The following is a 22,237-nucleotide window of genomic DNA, read 5'->3' on the forward strand; positions in this document are numbered from 1 at the left end:
ACTGAAAGTCAATATTTCGTCTAAGTTGATAAATTAGTACTACCAGGTACTAGTGGATCAATCCCGATAACTTTTAATACGTTATTATAGAGCCTTATTTATTTAACCCTTTTAATCTCACTATTAGGTACTCGGTATTGCTTATCTGATAACTCCCCAACTGATTGTACTTGGACGACTTTGGCACAAATCTACTAGTATCACCAAGTCTTTTCTAGTCAACTTGCTCACAATTTTCCATCGCAGTTCGTTCTAAGTGCCAATTATCCCAGCCTTCTTTTTCCCCTCTTTTTTCCTTCTTTTTTTAGACTGTTTCTGGCCTTCATATATCCTGGCAATGTCGTCCCCCGATCCTCGCGCTGGCATGAAACGGCCTAGTAATTATCATTCCTTCCACTGCTTGTCACCTTCGTGAGCGAGTGGCTAATCATGGAATTTTCTTCTTCTGCAGGAACGCAGTCTCTGCCACCACCATCTCTACCCCAACTGGTCGCTGAGCAGAAGACTCCCATCCCGCTCACTGACAAAGATTCCCAGCGACTGATTGTCGTACTCTCGAATGCCAGCTTGGAGACATACAAGGCAGTTCAGGGAGGCGTGAACCGCGCCGGCCTCCATCGAGAGGAGAAGTATTCGCTTCTCAACAGCGATGAGCATATAGGTGTTATGCGGAAGATGAACCGCGACATAAGCGATGCACGACCAGACATCGCGCATCAGGTTGCGTATTCGGACCCATAGACGTGGAAGCATGATACTAATGATGGTAGTGCCTACTGACTCTCTTGGATTCACCAATCAACAAAGCCGGCCGACTTCAAATTTACATCCATACAGCTAAAGGTGTGCTCATTGAGGTATCCCCCTCTGTCCGTATCCCCCGGACGTTTAAGCGATTTGCAGGCCTCATGGTGCAGCTCTTGCACCGGCTTTCAATTCGCTCCACGACTTCCAACGAGAAGCTTTTACGTGTGATTCAGAATCCGATTACGGATCACTTGCCATCAAATTGTCGGAAAGTAACGCTTAGTTTTGATGCTCCAGTAGTTCGCGTACGTGAGTACATGGAGTCTCTAAATCCCAAGGAGAGCATTTGCGTTTTCGTCGGAGCTATGGCGAAGGGAGCCGATACTTTTGCCGACTCAATAGTCGACGAGAAGATTTCTATCAGCAATTTCTCGCTGTCAGCAAGTGTAGCGTGCAGCAAGTTCTGCCATGCGGCTGAGGATGCATGGGATATCCTATAAATTTGACCAAGGGGAGTAGATTAGCTTGCTGATCGAATACAACTTGGGCTTGACGTTGATACAACATCCCGTTTTGCCTAGCAGCTCAAAGTCAAACATGGGATCCCATTTTGGCGCCATGACTTGTTTTTACAACCAAAACATTATGGCGCTAAGAGGCAACGAAGACACTTGAGGCTTTGGCTATTAGTAATTTACGGTTTACGGTTTAGTTTCATTTTATTTATAACATTCTGTCCATGAGACGACAGAATAAATAAAAATAACATGAATTAACAAAAATAAGAATCCATGGCTGCTATTATCGGTGATATATAACTTTGATCGCCGTCTTAATTATTATTATAATAAATACGAAGTGTACACGGGTTCAGTGAAAAATCCCGAACGCTACATCCTTATCGCATGTACCGATAAGTGACGCTGCTTTGGGAAAAAAAAAATTCTAGTCGCTGCTGGCGCAACTTGAACTTCAGTTTGGCACACAGCTCAATCACAATGGGGGTTGGAAACAAGCGCACGCTCACAAAAACGAGGCGCAAGACGCGGTATGGGGATTCTACGATGATGCTGGTTTTCTGAAGCTGACTTTGAATAGCGACGTGGATCAGATTATATCTGACCTTCGATCTCAGAAGCACCTTGCGCAATACAAAGACACTAAATTAACACAAGATCTGCCGGGACTTGGGAAAAATTACTGCGTGACATGTTCCAGGTGGTTCGACACTGCCTCAACCCTAACTACTCACGAGCGAGGGAAGCCACACAAGCGAAGGTCCGTCTGTTTGCACGTGGATGATTTCTAGTGGCTCTTGTTAAGGTAACTGACGGGTCGGCTAGGCTAAGACAACTGCGAGAAGAATCTACAGTCGAGTCGAAATCTGGACAATCACACACGAATAAGATGGACATGGAGCAGGAGCCTGTAACTGAGGGCGGCGTTGAGATGGTTCTATAACTTGACGTCGAACCTTTGCCACTAAGACGGCTATTGATGCCATGGTATACGGAACAAGACGCTATGAAACAGCACGAAATTTAATCAAAGACCTCCTCTACTTTAGAGTCCGTCCCCGCGGCCGCGCAAGACCACTAGGCCGGCTTGATGAGCGACTATTTAGTCTGCCTCTTGTTGAGCTGCCCCGTGCAGATGGTAGACGCGACTGGTGTTGTCCAGGTGCCTTTTGCTTCGGATTAGGCCTTGTCGATTGTGGGGGGCTTTCCACAAAGGATATATCCGTCGTCCTTCCACCGCCGTTAGCAGACCGATGCAATTTGCTCGAGTGTTAGGCCCTTGAGAACAATGCTTACATATAAGTTGCCTCTGCGTCGTGTGCTGGTCGTAATTCAGTGCTGGGTTGACGGTCTCGACGGAATGATTGGAGTATGGGGGTCTAGATACGAGAGAAAAGGTGAATTAGATAGGTGTGTTACATGGAACGGGATAGACATTCGGGAGCAGTAGTACTTCTGGGAAGTCAACGCAAAAAGCGTTCATATTTAGGCCGTAAAGAAAACTCGCGAACGATTCGCCAAACCTAGCCAAACTCTCGTCTATAAGTTGAAAATGCATCATGTTGGCCTCCAGATCGGCCATGGCATCAGACAGCTCCGCAAACGCTGGCTCTAATCTCTTGAGAGGAAACGCGCCATCTCCATCGCCTGAAGGTTGCAGAGATCCACGGAAAGACGACTGAGAAGGTGGGCGAAGCGGTGTGGTCGGTCGAGATGTCCATGATCGCGAATTTGGAGGTTTGGCGCTGCTCGGATATGCGTCTGGGGCGGCTGGTGGCACCATCTTGATCATCAATTATCTGCGTAAACAGTCGATACAAAAAGTTCTAAATTATTCAGACGCGAGGTTTAGGTGACGTAGGGAGCTAGCAGGTGAAACCCCCACTAAGCCAAACAAAACCTCAGCCAGGTCTTTGGAATTTCTGCGAGGCAGGGCACATTCACGGCGAGATTAAAAAAAAAAAAAAAAAAAGGTACAAGCAGGTACCTCCTGAATCTTGTTATCAACTTAAGATACCAGGTAACCTGCCTGATTCTTCAAGTACCTTCTGCTGTCACAACTGTATTTTTATCCGATATCATTGGGGACTATGAAAATTAAATGCTGGATGGCTGGCCTGCTTAGATTTGCTTAGCTTGGTCGTTAATCTCCCGTAAAAATTGAATTCTTTCATCGATAAATATTACGATTATGTAATTTTTCAACCATATGAGTCAATCCCGAAGTATTATTCCTACCTCCTAAGCCAACTGCCTGATACTTTCACCATATGTAGATATATAATAAATGGGTTCCCGCCCGCCTTAGACGCTCCAAGAAATTTCTATCCTTCCTACTGAGATTGAAGTAAATAATACATTTATTCACACGTACCACGACATTTTCTGTACCATTCACTATCCTGATACTGTGAATCATCATGGGGGCTGAACAGTCCTCAAATTCGGAATCACGCCGAGCCGACATTGGGACCAGCCAAAGAACATGCTACTATGAACTCTTGGAAGTTGAAAGGACTGCGACTGACATTGAGTAAACCATTCTGACTGATCATCTCTCGACTTTCACACACTAATCAAACTTATATAGAATTAAGAAGGCATATCGCAAAAAGGCTTTGGAGTTGCATCCAGATCGCAACTTCAACAATGTTGAAGCGGCCACGGAAAAGTTTGCAGAAGTTCAGGCTGCATATGACATTTTGTCTGACCCCCAGGAAAGAGCCTGGTATGACTCTCACCGCGAGAGCATTCTGAGTGGGCAACATGACTCCAACGATGCATCTGCGCCTCCAACTTTTCATAATGTTCATCTTACTACTGCAGACGATATTATGCGTCTCATATCACGATTCAATTCCACCATTCCATATACTGATGATGTTAACGGCTTTTACTCGATCACAAGAGAAACATTCGAGCATCTCGCTCAAGAGGAGGAGGCTGCTGCTGACTACGAGGGTGTTGAGTGTCCTGAGTATCCGACGTTTGGCTCATCCAACAGTGATTACGATCCTACTGTGAAATCCTTCTATGCCATCTGGGCTGGGTTCGCTACCAAGAAATCATTCATGTGGCAAGACAAGTATCGCCTCTCAGACGCCCCAGATCGCAGGACCAGGCGTTGGATGGAGAAAGAAAACAAAAAGCTACGAGACGATGCTATTCGAGAATTTACCGATGCTGTTCGGTTCCTAGTCTCCTTTGTCAGGAAGCGGGATCCTCGCTATATTCCAAACACTCAAAGTGAAGCAGATCGTCACAAGTCTCTCCGGACCGCTGCTGCTGCGCAAGCTGCTCGGTCTCGTGCAGCAAATAAGGAAACCTACTCCTCATTTGACGTGCCAGACTGGGTTCACTCCAGAGAGGATGAAAATGAGCGCCACCAACCTTCCGAGTCTGAAGAGTCCGAGATTGAAACGGAGATTATGGAATGTGTGGCGTGTAACAAAAGATTCAAGAGCGAAAAGCAGTTTGAATCCCATGAGCGCAGCAAGAAGCATATCAAGGCTGTTCAAGATCTACGTCGACAGATGAAACGAGAAACAGCAAACTTGGATTTGGACGCAACATCGGTCGATGCACCCGAAGCATCTTTGAATGGAGATGAGGAGCTACGAACTGCAAGAGTGAATGAACAGGACTATGAAGCGAATGAGGACGATGTAGTGAATGCTGAGCCTTTGCATGAGAGTCAGCATGACGCAGCCACTGGAAATGGAGCATCACCAGATCAGAATACACCAGAAGCGGACCAGGGCGAAAGCCACGGTGAAGAAGAAGAACTTGATCAGTCATTCCACAGGCTGAATGTCCAGTCGACCAGTGACCAACCGGCTCATGACAATCACGACGAGGGGGTGCATGACAATTCATCCAAACCACCGCAGAAAGTCTCCGCTGATGATACGAAGCCGAAAATCAAAATTGGAAAAGCAAAACTCAAACGCCAGAAAAAAGCCGCTGCTGCTGCGGCAACCGAAAACGAGGTATTTATCATGTCATATTCATTGGCAAATCCCAAGGCGTGCTAACCAACTTGACACAGCATCGATGCAATATCTGCACAGCTGAGTTTGACTCTAAAACGAAGCTATTTAAACATATCCGTGATTTGGGCCATGCTGCCTCCACTGTCAAGCCTGGCGGTGCCGGAAATGGTAAAAAGGTATAAAGACTCGATTGTCTAAAAGGTCGTATTCGCGAGATTAGGGAGAACTTCTGTTTCACGTTGCCGGCCGGTATGCCAGCACACGACGTTTAGGGGTAGAGAGCGTCATGACAGCAGATTCCGGTTGCTGTAGAAAGTCTCAAAGACATGAATCCGTCTTCGATGGAAGCGTCTTGTTAGGAAGGCTCTCGAAGATACCTCTCATGTTGTCGTCACATCGTCATCGTCGTCATCACTCAGTACCTCGACTTCATCCACCGCACCATCCCTACCTTCGCTGCTGTATAGCGTAGGCTCATGGTCTGTCACGTGGATGATGGATTTGCCCTGGACGTTTTCTACACGTTGTCTCCAATCGGACCAGTCACTCTCGGTACGAATAAGGAAGCCTATCAGCATACTCGGGTCCATCTCTTTGACATCGAGTCGGCGGAGTCTGGAGGTATGGCACGAGTCGATATCTTCATCCGTGTACTTGGTCACATCGGCGTGGTAGGGGATCGCTTTTCTGGTGTGATGGGGGTCGAGATAAAACAGGGAGCTACCTTGACTGCCAACGAAGTAATGAGACGAGGAAGGGCGGCCACTGAAGGAATGGATTAGCCGCAGCAGTTTTCTTTATCAATAGTGCAACCTACCCAGCAATGCCAACTGACTGCGGCATCTGGAGCGCAGCGATTAGAGGCTCCCAATATATCGGCGTGATTTTGTCAATACCGAGACGCGTGCGTATGAGGATCAAGGTTGGGTGGAAATCCAGCCCTTCAGGCTTCGCAATCTTCATGAAACCATCTTCGTGAACGTCTTGTCCGTCGTTCGGCGAGTATACCTTCAGAAGAAGCCCTGAAGAGCTTGTGAGGGCCCTGTGTCTCACGTGTCAGCCATGTAATCTATTGAAAGCTTTCCGAGCTAAGTTGGCATACTGAATGCACTGAGCAGTAGCAGATGGGCCAAACCACTCGCCGGGGAATTTCCCACAGGCAGTAGCTCCATGGCGTACGAAGTTGTGGATTGAATACGGCGCCCTTGGGTCGTCGGCAAACATGCTGATGAGCTGTCGCTCCTCTTGTTGACTCTTGCCGCGTCGCCAGTCTTGAGGGGTTCCGGTTAGGCCTCTCAAACATGATGCCAGTCTAGAGGGGAGGGGAGAAACACACCTCTTCCTAACTGCAGAATACCAATAGTTGTAGCAAGAAGGCTCTGGCCAGAACGAATCATACAGCCCCAGCCACTGTCGGAAGAGAAGCCCGTGGGGTCTGAGAGCGTGCTCTTGATCCTTACGGCAAACGAAAGCGCAGAGGTCGACCTGGGGTCAACGGACTTGGCTATAGGATCAAACCCCGATCTGTACGTCATCCAGAACTTTGAGGCCATGTCTTCCAAGAACCCCGGAGGCCATCCGTTTTCCAGCGGCAGCTCCTCGCCCGCCGGTGGTGTTTCTGGCGCATCTGCAGACGGTTTTGATATGGACGGAGGACTTTGAGTCGAAGATGAGACGGGCACGGCTTCTGATGCGCCGGCCTCTGCTGCGTCGTGGCCAACAGACTTGGTCGCCTTATTTACGGTTCTGGAGCTCGCACGCTTGGGGTCGTCTAGCTTGTAAGAGCGGCCCAGACACCAAACAGGTTCGTCGCTGTTCACGTCGTTGGATGGCTCGGGGTCCCAGAACATTTGCACGATTCGCCGATGATATCGCCCAAGGTCAACGCTTATATTAGATTCCATAGCTAATGGTGAGATTGGTTAAATGGGAGGCGACGTTTGATAGGTAATGTTGTCACTGCACGCATGTGCCCGCGGTTGGCCAACTACCTATGTCATAGGACCGCCCTTCTGCCTAAACTACGGGACCGGAAAGTCGAATGGCCAAATTTGGGTATTTTTAGTACAACTGGATGCTCCACATGGAAATGCCAGACTGGATCACTTATAATGAAAAGATACTCCGTACACTAGATTAAAAACGTCGAATTACATTGATAAAAAGTATAATGTTTGATAATATCAATATATATGACAAATTAATTTTCTAATATATTTTCCGTAAGAAAAAGCAACCAATATATAACATAACTCTTGTATATACTTGAACTACAGAGGTTTTTTTTCTTATATAAAAATTAATTTCCTTTAAAAAAAAGTTATTAACAGTATTAAGCTTATACTTTATTTAAAAAGCAAGCTATATAATTGTACATTCTATAGCAACAAAATAACACCGAGGACAATCAACCTTAGATATCAGAGGAAAAGTAAAGTCACCTAACCACATGTGATGTATAACTGTGCCTGTGAAAGCTCCTATAGTAGCATTTTTCTGGGATCCTCGATGTACTCTTTGATCTTGACCAGGAACTGAACAGCTTCCCTTCCGTCAAGAAGACGGTGGTCATACGTCAGGGCCAAGTACATCATCGGCCGAACTTCCACCTTTCCATTAACCACCACGGCGCGATCCTTGATGGCGTGGAGACCCAGTACAGCGCTTTGAGGGAGGTTGATAATCGGGGTGCCCATAAGAGATCCAAACACGCCGCCGTTGCTGATGGTGAAAGTTCCACCGGCCATATCCTCAATCGTGAGCTTGCCATCGCGAGCCTGGACAGTAGTTAGTAATAACACCCAGGTATAATACGATGTGAGGATACTGCTACCAACCTTCTTGCCCATATCGGCAATAGCCTTTTCAATGCTGATCATGTCCAATGACTCAACGTTTCGCACAACAGGGGTAACCAGACCCTTCTCCGTAGCAACGGCAACGCTGATGTCGACGTAGTCGCGGTAGACAATGGTGTCGCCACCATTGGGGCCTTCGATGGACGCATTGACGGCGGGGATGTCTCGCATCGCCAGTACGGCAGCGCGGGAGAAGGCGCTCATGAAGCCCAGCTTGACGCCAGTCTTCTTAAGCATCTCATCCTTGTAGAGTTTTCGGAACTCCATAATGTTGGACATGTCGACTTCGTTGAATGTCGTCAGTGATGCTGCGGTATTCTGAGACTGCTTGAGACGCTCGGCGATACGGAGTCGCATACGGTTCATTTTGACCTGAGTTACATCGAGTTAGACGGGCCAGAGTGTATGGCTAAAATACGATTCAAGGGGGGGAAGCTTACCCGACGCTCCTCACGGTTTCCAGCTGCCGGCTCAGACCTTGACGCCGCAGCAGGTTCGGGCTGGCTCTTCTTCTCGGGCTGCTCCTTGGGTTGAGGCGGGGGAGCTGGCTTCTCGCTCTTGGTGGGCTCAGGCTGTGACTTGGGCTGCTCTGGCTCGGCGGCTGGTTTTGACTCTGAAGGAGAGGGGGCCGATTCCTCCTTGGGCTTCTCTGATTCTGCTGGCTTCTCGCCACCGGTCTCAAGGCGAACCAAGTCCTGGCCAACCGTCACGGTGTCTTCTTCGCTGACGAAGAATTCTTTGATAATGCCGGCTTCTGTCGCATTGACAGCCACATCGATCTATAGAAATACGGAATGAGTAAACGCTCTTACTTCTTTTTTGCCTGAGGAGTAACCAGAAACGTACCTTGTCAGTTTCAATGGTGGCAATCTCCTCGTCTTGCTCGACGTAGTCGCCAATCGATTTGGAGAATTGCTTGAGAGTGCCTTCGGATATGGACTCAGCCATGGGCGGCACCTGAATAACCTTGTCTGCGTAATAGCGTACAAGGCTGGGAAGCCCTTGGCGGAACACAGAAGGGCGCAAATGGCGCATGGGCGCCATGCGAGAGGCAACGGCTATGCTTCGAGACAGCATGGTGGGCGAGTTGGTGCGCAGAACGAGTGATGTTCAGGGCAAGGAGAGGGATTGAGATCGAGATCGAGCTGCGGAATAAAAAACCTTGGACGTATCCTCGGCAGATGTAATTGCGGAATGAGCAGATCGGAAAAACAAGGGCTCTACCTTTTGCTTGGTCGCAGCTTCTGCCAGTTGATACAGACAGGGACGGCTTTATACCAGGTAATAGGCGACTAGAAAAGTGGGACTAATGGCTTCTTCAGTTACCTTAGGTAGAGAGTCTAATGAGTAAGGTATTAGGGGAAGATTATAGCAATAAAACAGGGTTTGATTTAATTTTTCTTTCTTGTTTTTTTTTTCAACGGTCCAGTCTAAAAGCGCGCTGCCAATGACCGTGTGTTTTTGCCTGCATTTGCGGCAATTCCCAATGCGACGCCATGGCCGGGCGCGCGGCAGAGGCAGAGCATCTCAGGTGAATCGAACCCCGCCGCACTAGGGGTGTCAAAGTGTTTACAGGCAAGGTACGAGTAGACTACGGACTTGCCCGTACGAGTGCACAAGCTGAGCCTGACCCATGCAGCTGATCAGCCAGGCCATGCCAAAACGATGACCCGTGCAACGGAAGCTCGGGTGTGTGCCGTATCAAGAAATACGAGTGCATGTACATACATCACGGGAGTGCTGATCAATGTATGTGCATGTTGATTGATTTATTGATTTATTGATTTATTGCATGCTTTGTTTAAAATACATCTACGCCGTGACTAGAAAGTACTGCATTCATAGGTAGTATAACATCTAATAATACCTCCAGGGAATCCTTTGTTTGCTAATGTATCTTTTCCAAGCTGTTGGCGAATCAAATCTAGCCTGAAACCGCTTATGTAATGCTCCTTGGTGCAAGTGGTTGCAGTATGGTCTCTATCGTCATTTCCGCTGCTCCCAGGATTGATGCCTAATACTGCATCCCTACCTCCTCCTTATAATACATTCCAGCGCAACTCCCATGGATTGCTCTTCTTCAATGACACCCGATTTCTCAAGCTCATACACCCCTCTCGCCTTACATGTCCATGATTGATCCTCCAGATATTCACTATATAGATCGAATTGAGACTGTTGACCAGTCAAGCAATGATGATGCTGCCTCTTCTTCTTATACCTCTGCGAACCCGATAAAGCTCGGCGACTTCAGCAAGCTCTTCGCCGAGTTCCTTGATTCTCCTCCTCCTCAGCATAGATATGATCCCGGCCCAGACTTTCTGGCCAGAAGCGACTACGACGATGACTATTCGCCGGCGCAGATAGTCCTGGAGCCCGCCAGTTTGTCATCGACGCCCTCGAGTTATGGCCCTGAGCTGTTGCCCCCTGCAAAGCGATCGCACACGAGCATCGTCCATCATGATCTTCCATGTGATATAAAGGCTCTCCCATCAAGCGAACAACATATCGATTCCGCCTATGGAACAACATCCTCTCCGCCAGATCTGTCGCCATCCGCATGTCGACATCCATCATCTCAGGGCCGGGGACGTCGGCGGGCTGGGCAATCCGACTTCCTGACGTCTTCTTCTCCCGAATGCCCAGAATGCTCGCCTCCAGCCAATACTATGCGTCATTCCCGCTCTTTGATGAACAAACTTCCAAGCGACGTGCGTGAAAAGCTACGCTTAAAGGACGACAGACACAGGGCGCTTATGATGAATCTCGTCCCGTATCGTATGCGAGATGCCTCCATGGCGGGAAAACACCCCACAATCACTTCGCAAGGCATTCACGTCTTCGTCGACATGTCCAATATCGATATTGGGTATCAAAAGACGTTGAAGGGATCCCAACGTATTAACGCAAACACTCGTCTATCACCTGTGCCTCATCTAAACTTGCAATTCTTGACCAAAATACTCGTTCGGGATCGGCCAGTTGTTGCGCTGAATGTCTGCTGCTCTACTCTCCCAGGTCGTTCAGAACCTCGTTTTGTGCAGCAGATGCGCGAGCTAGGTTATCACGTTGATCTAAGAGAGCGCAAGGGCGTTCTTGACGGTGGACTGACCTTCACTGGAGCTCCTGACACTCTTCGTTATGTCGAGGACCTCGTGGACGAAACTCTACAGGTCCGCATTGCCGAGTCTGTAATGGAATACTTTCGCACGCCTGGTACCATCGTACTGGCTACTGGAGATGCTAAACCTTCTCCGCACTCTGATGGATTTTTCTCATATGTCGAGCGAGCACTAAAGATGGGCTGGAATGTTGAAGTTATCTCCTGGAGAGGCAATCTCTCCCAGAGGTGGATTGATAGAGAGTGGACCTCTCAGTGGCATGACAAGTTTCGTGTTATTTTATTGGATGAATTTCTAGAGGCTCTGAAGTGAATATACACCGGCAAGCATTGCAATGCGTTCATATACATTATCGTATATTGTGGTTGGAGGTTGTGTGTCTAAGGTAAGCTATATGGTCCGTAACGTCGAGGATATTGAAGAGAGACACGAGCATTACTACTTGCTCAGCTCGTGGGTCTGAAGCCAACGCACAATCACTATGAATAAAATATGTAGTATACAGGCAGTATATATGTACAGGTGGTATCGTTTGTCTCCGCCGCCAAATTTAAAAAAAAAAAAAAAAAAAAAAAAAGGAAAAGGAAAAGGAAAAAAGACACCCCGACCCCCCCCCAAAGATTTGATGAAGTAATGAAGAAGGTGTCTGCCGTTCAAAAAAGAAAAAAAAAAGAAAAGAAAAAAAAAACTTAGAAAGTAGCTTCAGAGCTATCATGGCTAGCCACCATTCTGTAGAATCTCGCTATCCATATGCTATGGCCGGGTGAGGGTTAGAAGACTAGAAAGTCGTTTGCAGCGTTTCCAGTGATTGTATAGTTGCGAGATCCAGAACCAGCCGGCTCTCATGTGGAGGAGGGGGGGAGATGACGCTCGGTTCCGTGAAAATCCTCTCTTCTTACATCCGGCAATCAGATCAGCGAGATGAACCCAGTAAGCTGCTCATGTTTGGCTATTTTCGCGCTCTTCCCGTATCGATGCCATTCCCGAGCTGATAGCACCAGTAGCTAGAGATGATTGACTGGGAGGCGGCATGGTGGAGGGCGGGTGTTGTCCCGCCCCCGAGCCCACGCCAGCGGTAGCTGCGGCTATCTTATTCGCAAGCTGCGCTGGGTCTGGGTTGTTTTCGTTGTTGTTCTGCGCTTGGTTTGGCGTTTCACTCCTGTTTAGCGGCGAAGAATGAATTGGAGACGCTGATTTCTTGCTCTGGGTGTCAGTATTCCCGCTGTGGCCGCCCCGCGTAGAATTGCGGGGAGAGACTCGCCCGGTCTGGTTGCGCATGTCAATGAAATTACTCTACCACGTTGAAAAGGGCCATTCTTCCTCACCTGTTTAGCCCACCGTAAGCCACAGCTGTTACACAGGTCTCGCTGCCCACTTGGCCCCCTTCTCCATTCTGGAGTGTTGCGAGTATGACAATTAGCGCAATCACGAACTACATTCCCAACCCCCTTTCTTCTCTTGCGTTTTTTCTTGTTCGATAGTAAGCCGCCCAGCTCCTCTGCTAAAATTCGATTGATCTTCTCCATCTGCCGCAGCTCAAACTGCCAGCTTGAGCATTTCGTTGTTCTAAGTTCATCGAAGATGTTGTCGTCGGACGCCAGAGCTGCGTCTTGAGACCCTGGGGCAAGCGCTCCAACTGCTGGCTGAAGAATCTGGCCGCCATGCGCGGTTCCCTGACCGTGCATGTCAGTCCTTAAAGAGTTGGCGCCATACAACGCGTTGCTTGCGGTTAGAGTTGATGGAGCGTGGCGGGATGATGCTTTCAATAGCTTCGTTTGAGCTAGGACGAAGGACGGTTTTTGGCCCTCGGAGGCGTCCCCTGGATATAGGGTGGTTTGAGCCTGAAGTCCTTGCCCGCGCCGGTTGAGCATTTCATGCTTGCAAGTAGATATTTTCCCCTTCCTAGCCTTTTCAACCGTACGCCCAAACTCGGCTCGTGATTCCTTCCGCATCAGCTCCTGTATGCTTGTTCCAACCAGCGACTCAGGCTGTAAGTCTAAAAGGGACCTGATATTTGCCGAGACCGAAAGAAACATTCCAGAAGTGGACAATTTGCTCCAGAGCTCGCTATCCCCAATGCCACCGTTTGCTTCCAGAGTGCGCCTGCCTAGGGCAAACACAGGCCGCTTTCTGCCGACTAGGATGATGCATTTTCGCCCTCTGCCTTGGTCGACAAACAATGACCCATGACTTTCGAACCAAGTATACCCACTCTGCTTCCGCCGTATCCTGAAAACAATATTGACCTGGCTGCCAGTCGTTGCATCTTTCAGCTCCCGCGTCACTGGTACAATATCTGAAGGATGGCAAACCGAAGACAGGGGGTTGCCAACTAGGTCGGCGGCATCGTACTCGAGGACACGTTTGCAGGAAGGTGATAGATAGAGGAAGAGGCCCTTGAGTGATATGACGTGGACCACATCATCAGTATTCTCGAGAAGCATCTTGTCCCAGGACGACTTGTGCCAATCCGATACGAGCCCGTTCGGATTGTACTGCTGTAGGAGCGTGGAGACGTCATCCACACCGAGCGTCTGTCCGTTGTCAGACTCCAACTGGTTCGGCACCGGCGGGGTCCATATATATTGGCCAATATCGCTGTGTTTATAATTGACTGTGACGCCGCCCAGTTCTTGGCCAGAGATGGCGTCGGGGCATTCAACAAGGTCAATTTGGAAGCCAATGAAGTATCTGATCTCATCGGTATCCCATGGTATAGGTATCATGGTCAAGAGGTTGAGGAAAGGCTTTCCTCCCTTTCGATAGTTGATTAAGCTTTGCTGCACCTCACGGCCCTCCTGGATCATCCGTTTGAGATTAAACACTGCTCCGTCATCAACAAATTCTCGTTTTGAGCCGGCCTCGACTTTCCCATCGGGCGCCTGAAGGAAACGACAGTTTTGTCCGATGATCTCATGGCGGCTGTACCCAGTCAGATTCTGGAAATTATCAGATACATAGATTATAGGGCAATCATTCATCGTGACATCACAAACGACAAAGGCACAGGACATATCGACGGCGCCGAGGTGGATTTTAGGATTTTTCCGAGTCGCGACTAGCCAAAGGGCTTTCAACATATCGAAACCACTCTTAGAGTAAATAGTCTTTTCTTTGGACTGATCCCTGGAATTTGAAGCCTGCAACGGAGTTGCAGGGCTAGCGGAGCCTGGCTGACCCATATCCATCGAGACATTGCTTTGCTGCGCTGGACCGATCGCTACCGGCCCAGGGAGAGAAGAAGACATGGCTGCTCCAAATCCCGTCATGTCGGATTCGATACCAAGATGAGAAGGACTAGCGTTGAGGGATGCGAATGGTGGAGGGGGGGCATTTATCATATTTTCGTCATGAACCATCGCCATGCCTTTGTGACCGCTGTTTGAGCGTCTCCCTAGCGATCCGCCGGTAGGGTTACCCGCCAAGACGAAGCCATCGCCACCGGGCGCGAGTTGACTGGCATCCAGCTGGCTAGCGATTGTCGAAGCAGTAAGATCTGATGTTGGGGCACTTGTGCCAGGGAATAGATCTATGGCAGAAGTCTCGGCCGTTAACCCGCCCATATCCATGCTCGCAAATTGAGACGGCATCATGGTGCCCATGATATCCTGGGGGATGCCCGGGAAGCTCCCAGCATCTGTCACGTAGTTGCCCATCTGATCTTGCATGCCAAAGGGGTGTGCCATTTCCGGGCTAAACTGGTAGCTGCCGAACCCAGCTGCTCCGGTATCAAATGTCATCATGTCTCTGGGGGGGCCGATGGTCGACATGCGTCGAGGTGGAGGAACCTGCGAGGTGGAGGCAATGGCGGTGCCGTAGGCCTGGGGCATGCTTCTTCGTCTTTGCATATCATTGTGTCCCTCGCGCATCACGCCATCCATTTGACTGCCCGGGATTACAGTCTGGTTAGGAATCATGTGGTTGGGTAGTGTTGGCGGTTGCTGCTGAAGCTGTTGCTGAAGCTGGGGTGTAAGCGAGGCATCCTGCATGGCTAAGACATTGGGCTGGAGGTGTCCTGGTTGCTGGTCCTCAGATGGATGTGAAAGCTGATTGTCCAGCTCTCGGTTTGTCTGGTAGAAGCCTTCCATGGCGGCAGCATCTGACCAGATACCTGAGTGTCGCTGATGGTCGGCGTCGGGGAATTGGACAGAGGAGGTTGTTTGTGGACGGACGAGTACTTGTCCCAGTCTTGAGTTTTCAGTCTTCACTTTGCCGTCGATTCGTCGACAGTTGGGATTTGGGGTAGGACCGTAAGCATGCGTGGTTGCGCGGGGTGAGGCGCAGAAACGAGACTCGGGCAGTTGGGGAAGTCGCCTAAACGTTGCTTATGACGCTGTGTGCGAGGCCTGCTGGGGGTGCGGTAGATGGTAGATGGTAGATGGCAGATGATGCTGATGTGGTTCTCTGTGGCCGTGACTTTTGTGCGAATCTCTGTGCAGTGCGCGACCGCTGCCCGTTAATCGTAGGAAAATAAAGATGCGACAGCCGCTATGTCGGTTCGGTGGAGGATCAAGCGACCCCTGGCGAGTGCGCTGTGAGAGAGTGAGGGAGGCGCAAAGGGCAAGGGCACGTCAGCTGCTGAGAAGCTGGGGTTTTGGCAAATCCTAACCACCGACATTTATGTAACTCGTCGAATGATTCAGCGATGCGACTTGCAGTGGAAATGCTGGGCCTGGGTGTGGTGCTATTACGGCATATCTCTGCGTATTAAGCAGTCCGTCTATTCTGCGGAGTATTACATCCGCCCTGCTATCCCACCAATCTGGCTTTGGGATCGGCTGTTATGTAAGCGCAGTTCAGCTGCAAAAGCGGGTGGATGGAGGCGGCACCTTCAATTTCCATCAAAGTGAATCAGAATCACACTGTGAATGTCAAGCAGGTAAATGGCAGCTCCTGCTTGGTCTACAAAGAATTCATTCAACATACCTGGTACCTGGTTTAGTATGTGTATGTGGAATTTGTGATGTACTAGTATACTAGCATGAATGAAGAGTCGTCCAAGTCTATCTACTGGATCCTGGTATCCATTGTGTTTGCCGTGACAGATCCTACGAGATTTCAAGGGACCACAGTAAGGCACATGTAACCCATACAAATACAAGCACTAGAATAAGTAATTCGCTCATATTTATATTACACCCCCAGACTGATAAGTGATGAGGCACATTACTTAGCAGTATTATCGCCAGTCCAGGGTAGTATTGTATCTTGTGATATCTCACCTTGCTCCACACCACACATGTCGTGCACCAAACATGGCCTAAGCCATGTGGGGGATTGACTTCTGCAAGTTAAAATTGCCAAGCAATAGACACAACGACCAGGATTGCAAGCAGATGCGAGCCAACATACTGTGGGTTTACAATAGAGCACGTCTTATCTAGAAAGCTAGAGGGTTTCATAAGGGAACCAGAGATGAACTAGTAGATGCACACTGCTCTAGCGGATACAGTAGATGGCAAAGGAAGATGCGTATAAGGGAATATCAAGATAGATCTGGCAGATGGATGTGCTTACCGTGTAGGGAACAGACACCCCACATCATCCGCTCCATACGGCACTGAGTACCTGTTTAAGGATTGTGACATGTATTTTACATCTGACTTGGTATTTTGCCTGTCCCTCGAATGCGTCCTTGAGCCGGATCCGTGCTAAGCGGTTCGCGCTGACCAAGGGCAAACAGAGCACGGAGTACTCCGTACGCGACCTGGAGATGCTTTCGGCTACGAAAAAGGCCATGCCTCGGTCCTCTGAAGCGCGGTTGTAAAGTGACGGATGACCTGTGCTCCGTGGATTCAATTCTTCTCGCCAGCATGGCCGCAAAGGGTGATGCCTTGCCCATCCCTTGAGAATGTCGCGACACTTCGATAAGGATCAACCCACGCCAACACGCAAACGGAGTCCCGGTACGGAGGGAGCTCCAGCCTCCGTAATAAGGGTCTCCCCAGCTCTCCCCTCAAGAGAAGCCTTACCGTGCATATCAGCCCTCTCTCGCCATTCCATCTTCTGTCTGGAACAACATCTCAAACAAGTCTTGGAGGTAGTGCGACATTCTCCAGCATTCCGGCTTCCCACATGAGCCAACACCACATTCGAGCACCCGCAACAGAGAAATACTGTACAGAATGAATGCTTCAGCATGCTTATCCGGCATTCGCCCTCGCCTTCGTTTGCTGGCTCTGGCACCAGTGGTTGTCATTGCTTACATTGTTACCCTCATTGCTGTCGACGAGTTCTTCTTCGCCTCCAATAGGATCGTCATTAAAAGCGTCCCCGTTGAGAAAGCGAGCAGACATACTCAATCGATAGTTGGCACCAAAAATGAAGACCTCGAATCGCCGAAATCCATTCAATTGGACCTTGAACGGGTGATTAATAAGACGCTGGGATTTGAAAAAGTCATTGCTATTGGGTTGCCGGAGCGGTCAGATAAACGAGATGCGATGGAGCTCATGGCATCACTGAGTGGTTTTGATATCGAATGGGTTGACGGCGTAAAGCCATCCAGCATCCCGAGCAAAGCGGTACCGTATGGAATCGATCCCTCTGCAATACAAGACAACTTTCTTGGAAGCTGGAGGGGCCATATGAATGCAATTCGACAGTAAGTACTGTGAAATACACCCACCACCATAGATTTTGTCTTGTCTAAGAGTATTGTAGAGTTGTCGAGCAGGAGACTGGATCAGCCCTCATTATGGAGGATGATATGGATTGGGACATCCATCTCAAGTCTCAGCTCCGCAACGTTGCGCGCGGAGCCCGCCAGATTCTGCACGAGCCCTCAGAGCTGCCTCACTCCCCATATGGAGATGACTGGGATCTCTTATGGCTAGGTCATTGTGGTGAACCTTTCCCAGAGACCCTGGAAGAGAACGCTGGACTACCGTTGGAGAGTATAGAACAAATGTCAGCCAAGTACTTCATCCAAGACGACGAGACCGTCCCTCCATACAGCCAAGTGTCGCAACTTGTGGACTGGTCTCAATACCAGCCGCATACGAGAATCGTTCACATATCCGCGGCGCCGATTTGCACCTTTGCGTACGCCGTCTCTCAAAGAGGAGCGAGGAAAATCCTCTACGGCTTGAGTGTGGATGGCCTGCATATGGCATTCGACAACTCACTTGCACAGCTTTGCAGAGATGCCATCTATGGGCTGGGCAGGAATCAAAGCAGCGCCCTCAACATGAAGTGCATCAGCGTCAATCCCACCATCATGTTCCACCACAAAGCAAAGGGGTTGGTTGCCTCCGGCAGCGACATCCAGAATGTTGGGGGAGATGGCAGTGTTCGTGACAAGGGCGAGACAGAGTCCATCCGGTGGAGTATGAGACTGAATCTGCAGAATATCCTGACTGGCAAAAGGTTGGAGGCGCAGTTTTAATACGATGATATAAATAGCATAGCACGCGACTCTGAAATGGTCTGTGGCAGATTACTGCGCCCAAATGGCGACATGCCTTTAATTAAATCAAAATTGCTTGCCAGGTTATAGTTTTCATCGTCTTGATACAATTCACTGTGTGAGTTCTAGCTCATTGCCCGCCAAATCATTCATCGTTCGAATTTTCGAGTCCATATTCCCGCCTTGTATGGGGGCATACTATCCCAGTATGGCCAAGATACTCCAAAAACACCAGCCGTCCGATATTCGCCTTGTGTAAGATATAGCAGACTAAAGGTACGATTACGCATTGATCCTTTTATGGATAGGTCCAATCTGAAGCTACAGCCCGACATCCTCTTTTAGACGCTCAGTGTCTTGGCCAAGGTGCTGAAAGAATAGTTCCATTGAATGAGCGGCTTGTGAGATGGCTGGGGATTCGTCAGGTTGTAGCCCTGTGCGCCGTAGCTTTTCTCGTAGCCCACTCAACAGCTCGTCTCTATCCTTTCGCTTCTTTTCGCGTTCAGCTAGCCACTTGCTCCGCCCAGCAAGGTATTTGGCACTGTGTCCGAGCCCCGAGCTCAGCGGCGAAAGGCCATTGCATGAACGATCAAGAGGGGCAGCTGAAAAGAACAGTACTCTGCCAGATTCATCGTGCTGAAACTCCCGTCGCACCGCTTCTGGTAAATACTCGTTCATGTTATCTGGCATTGTGTACACCTCGGGGGGACGCGGCGGATTGTACATGTTGGCATGTGGCTGAGCAACACCCGGGGTCCCCATCCCCGGCGGCCTGGGCACTGTCGCAGTGTGACCTTGCATATACCCTGTTGGCCGAGGACTGGGCACTGGTTGATGGTGCATGGGCATTGCTGGCGACGGGGCATAGCCGTTGTAATTTTGCATGTATGCAGGTTGCTGATGAGGTTGATATTGGTACTGCATTGCTCGCATCGGCATATGAGGAGGAGGCGTCTGCTGTGGTTGATGAGGTATGGGAACTGGCGTTTGTGGTATAGCTCCGGCGTTTGGAGGGACTGGCTGGAAATGTGGTGTAACATGTCCGTAATACTGGTTAGGAGGTGGCACTGCACCGACCATGCCGTAAGGGATGGCTCCGTTTCTTGCCGCCTCGCTTGCCGGATCTTTAACTCCAGGATTTATGGGAAGGCGCTGAGTTGGTTCTGCGGGAATCTTGGAAGCGGCAGGCATTGCAGGCATCATGAGATCTGGAGGGGGTGATTCCTGAGGTAGGTACATTCGGGTCAGTTGGATGTCCACAGCATTCAAGGACTACTTATCTCGAACGGAAGATGAATACATGAAAATACAATGAAACAAATCATATTATACCAACAAGCAGTTACGTTGAAGATAACTGTTAAAGTGTAAACAAGAAAAAAAAAACAACGACTTACATTTGGTCCTGGCGGGCGACGATGCACGGCGCCGATGATGGGGGGAGCATTTGGGCTTCCCCAAGTAGGTCGCGGGAGCTCATCTGTTTCTTTGGCATCGTCGCGCAGGAGGTGTTTGATTGGACTGGGTATCTTCTTCATTTGACGAGGGACATCAAACAGGTCCATCTCGTAGTCTTTGTCCCGCACCTCGTCAGGAACACAACTGGCCCACGTCTTGATTTTGTTGAAGTGGAACTTCTCTTCGTTGTACCGAGACTCGCAAACGTAGACGTCCTTATCGGGCGCCAGCCCCCTGGGACGTCCCTTGTTGAATCGAGTGACGAACATTACGTAGCAGCGGTCGATAACGTCTGCAATCGGATGGTCGCGGTATTGACCAGTCTTGACAACCTCGTGTACATAAAAGTGTTTCTCGAAACGATGAACTGTTTGCTCTGGCCTGTAGTACCAACAAGCATTAATCCACTTCTGACCAGCACGATCTTGCCATGTGCGGAATATTTGAGCAACAATGGGCTTTGCTAAGTCGTTGGGGTTACGAATATGCACCCAGTCACCTTTTCGATGCCACAGGTAAGCCAAACGTTAGTCAACTAAAAAAAAGGGGAGAGAAAACAAAAGAAACAGGGGTACATAAGCAGGGCAGTAAACTTACCAACTCTCCAAGTTTCCCCGCTATATTCGATGCTTGCTAGAGGGAGTTTGCCATCCTCGTCACGGAAATCGTCATCTGGTTTGAGCTTTTCTTGTTCTGCCAGTACCCGGGCTTGCTGCTGTAGTTTCACAGCAGCTTCGTACACTGGGCTATCATCCTCATTATACGCCTTGGCATTCTCAAACATGAGCTCAAGGTCTGATAGCGCCTGGTCGACTGACTGGTACTTCTTTCGCTTCGTCTTCTTCTTGATGTTGTCTAATGCGATGGGGTTTGCGATTATTTGGTAGTAGTCTGGAACAATCGTTTTATCCGGAAGCCTCTCGAAAGGCACCGCAAGTGCGTTTCCGTCTGCATCCTTGATTTTCCTGAGCTCCTTGAGGAGCGAGAATATTCTGGCTTCTGTCGGAGTAAGAACCATTGGTGGACGGCCTCTTTTCTGCTGGAACTTTGCATCTTTGTCATTACTGCGGCTTCTTCGATTGGAAGCATAGCGTCTTCCCCGCCGCCCTTTGTAGTCTTCATCGCCGGAGTCTTCATCGGTTTCCTCCTCTTCCTCGTCATCGTCCTCGTCCTCGTCCTCGTCCTCCTCGTTATTTCGCCCTCTGGTTCCTTCCTGTTCGTCTTCGTCCTCGGACTGCTGCGAAGGCGAGTCTTCGACAGGAGGCAGCTCTCCCAAGTCTGGCAGACGCGCATCATCGGCTGTAATGTCGCCACTCTCAACGAGTTTCTTGAGCTCCTCTTGGAGGATCTCTCGAAGTCGTTCAGCAGCACCGAAGATAGGCGCTGAAGGGCGATTGTAGACTTGTGCGTTGTGGCATATCTGTGCGACGTCTTTGACGAACTCGGAGAAGGCAGTGTACTGCTTCTTTTGGATTTTGCTCTGTCATTGCGTTAACAAAGCCGCGGCTGGATAATCGGCAAGGTATAGAAAAACATACTCGGACGGTACTGAAGGCAATAGGCTCGGCAATGATGTCAAAGTAGTCGGGCAAAAGGCGTCTGTTCGGAATGCGCTGAAACCCAGCCGCAAGCTCTTCGCCACTGACATTTGTTAAAATCGGCACGCGTCGCTGGCAATTCCTGCGTATAAGACGACTCACCCTTCTTCGACGCTACATAGATACTTTGAAAGGTCATGAATCAGTTGGAATAAGTCGTGAGGCTCGTCTTGCCCAGGGTTGCCTTCCATGTCTACACTAGATTCGTCGGGGCTTTCCTTCATGTCGACGTCGCCATCGACGACATCCTTGGGGTGCTCTTGCTCCATTCCAATTACAATCGTGATTACACTGAGACGTGGAAGAGTTTTCTTGGGCGAATAGCACGGGATCTGTCGGGGGAAGCGGCTGCCGTCTCCATTGACGCCCCAGAAGGCTCTGATCGTGAAAACCGCGATAATGATGCGAAAGCCTCGCGATGCATCAGTACAGGTACCAAGGTACCGCGAAATGGAACAGTGGCCGCAAAAACATTCCCCCGACCAATTACAGTGCTGACTAAGAGACTAAGAGGGCGGCCAGCAAACTCTCGCGTG

At 49.5% G+C, this 22,237-nt stretch overlaps 9 protein-coding genes across 9 annotated transcripts; 5 read left to right on the top strand and 4 right to left on the bottom strand.

Moving 5' to 3' along the window:
• Nucleotides 1-429: 429 nt before the first annotated feature.
• Nucleotides 430-1,247, top strand: Triagg1_8158 (uncharacterized protein; the record flags this gene model as incomplete). Its single annotated transcript, XM_062902974.1, has 2 exons — nucleotides 430-720; nucleotides 771-1,247. The coding sequence occupies 2 exons, from the start codon at nucleotides 430-432 to the stop codon at nucleotides 1,245-1,247; spliced, it is 768 nt and encodes a 255-aa protein (XP_062752787.1).
• A 498-nt stretch (nucleotides 1,248-1,745) lies between these two features.
• Nucleotides 1,746-2,208, top strand: Triagg1_8159 (uncharacterized protein; the record flags this gene model as incomplete). The annotated part of the gene is made up of 3 exons (XM_062902975.1): nucleotides 1,746-1,795; nucleotides 1,846-2,025; nucleotides 2,091-2,208. The coding sequence occupies 3 exons, from the start codon at nucleotides 1,746-1,748 to the stop codon at nucleotides 2,206-2,208; spliced, it is 348 nt and encodes a 115-aa protein (XP_062752788.1).
• Nucleotides 2,209-3,685: 1,477 nt separating this feature from the next.
• On the top strand, nucleotides 3,686-5,439 carry Triagg1_8160 (uncharacterized protein; the record flags this gene model as incomplete). The annotated part of the gene is made up of 3 exons (XM_062902976.1): nucleotides 3,686-3,798; nucleotides 3,856-5,254; nucleotides 5,314-5,439. 3 exons carry the CDS (start codon nucleotides 3,686-3,688, stop codon nucleotides 5,437-5,439), a joined length of 1,638 nt encoding a protein of 545 aa, XP_062752789.1.
• A 198-nt stretch (nucleotides 5,440-5,637) lies between these two features.
• Nucleotides 5,638-7,107, bottom strand: Triagg1_8161 (uncharacterized protein; the record flags this gene model as incomplete). The annotated part of the gene is made up of 4 exons (XM_062902977.1): nucleotides 5,638-6,022; nucleotides 6,075-6,299; nucleotides 6,360-6,528; nucleotides 6,594-7,107. 4 exons carry the CDS (start codon nucleotides 7,105-7,107, stop codon nucleotides 5,638-5,640), a joined length of 1,293 nt encoding a protein of 430 aa, XP_062752790.1.
• Nucleotides 7,108-7,737: 630 nt separating this feature from the next.
• Nucleotides 7,738-9,192, bottom strand: Triagg1_8162 (uncharacterized protein; the record flags this gene model as incomplete). The annotated part of the gene is made up of 4 exons (XM_062902978.1): nucleotides 7,738-8,034; nucleotides 8,095-8,487; nucleotides 8,556-8,894; nucleotides 8,962-9,192. The coding sequence occupies 4 exons, from the start codon at nucleotides 9,190-9,192 to the stop codon at nucleotides 7,738-7,740; spliced, it is 1,260 nt and encodes a 419-aa protein (XP_062752791.1).
• A 1,049-nt stretch (nucleotides 9,193-10,241) lies between these two features.
• Triagg1_8163 (uncharacterized protein) lies at nucleotides 10,242-11,549 on the top strand (the record flags this gene model as incomplete). The annotated part of the gene is made up of 1 exon (XM_062902979.1): nucleotides 10,242-11,549. One exon carries the CDS (start codon nucleotides 10,242-10,244, stop codon nucleotides 11,547-11,549), a length of 1,308 nt encoding a protein of 435 aa, XP_062752792.1.
• Nucleotides 11,550-12,176: 627 nt separating this feature from the next.
• Nucleotides 12,177-15,325, bottom strand: Triagg1_8164 (uncharacterized protein; the record flags this gene model as incomplete). The annotated part of the gene is made up of 2 exons (XM_062902980.1): nucleotides 12,177-12,503; nucleotides 12,671-15,325. The coding sequence occupies 2 exons, from the start codon at nucleotides 15,323-15,325 to the stop codon at nucleotides 12,177-12,179; spliced, it is 2,982 nt and encodes a 993-aa protein (XP_062752793.1).
• A 2,037-nt stretch (nucleotides 15,326-17,362) lies between these two features.
• On the top strand, nucleotides 17,363-18,624 carry Triagg1_8165 (CAZyme family GT25; the record flags this gene model as incomplete). Its single annotated transcript, XM_062902981.1, has 2 exons — nucleotides 17,363-17,841; nucleotides 17,901-18,624. The coding sequence occupies 2 exons, from the start codon at nucleotides 17,363-17,365 to the stop codon at nucleotides 18,622-18,624; spliced, it is 1,203 nt and encodes a 400-aa protein (XP_062752794.1).
• Nucleotides 18,625-18,966: 342 nt separating this feature from the next.
• Nucleotides 18,967-21,970, bottom strand: Triagg1_8166 (uncharacterized protein; the record flags this gene model as incomplete). The annotated part of the gene is made up of 5 exons (XM_062902982.1): nucleotides 18,967-19,869; nucleotides 20,043-20,566; nucleotides 20,701-21,583; nucleotides 21,642-21,744; nucleotides 21,804-21,970. 5 exons carry the CDS (start codon nucleotides 21,968-21,970, stop codon nucleotides 18,967-18,969), a joined length of 2,580 nt encoding a protein of 859 aa, XP_062752795.1.
• Between the last annotated feature and the right edge of the window lie 267 nt (nucleotides 21,971-22,237).

This window comes from Trichoderma aggressivum (assembly GCF_033847375.1).
Source record: "Trichoderma aggressivum f. europaeum strain CBS 100526 chromosome Unknown scaffold_039, whole genome shotgun sequence".
NCBI lineage: Eukaryota > Fungi > Ascomycota > Sordariomycetes > Hypocreales > Hypocreaceae > Trichoderma > Trichoderma aggressivum.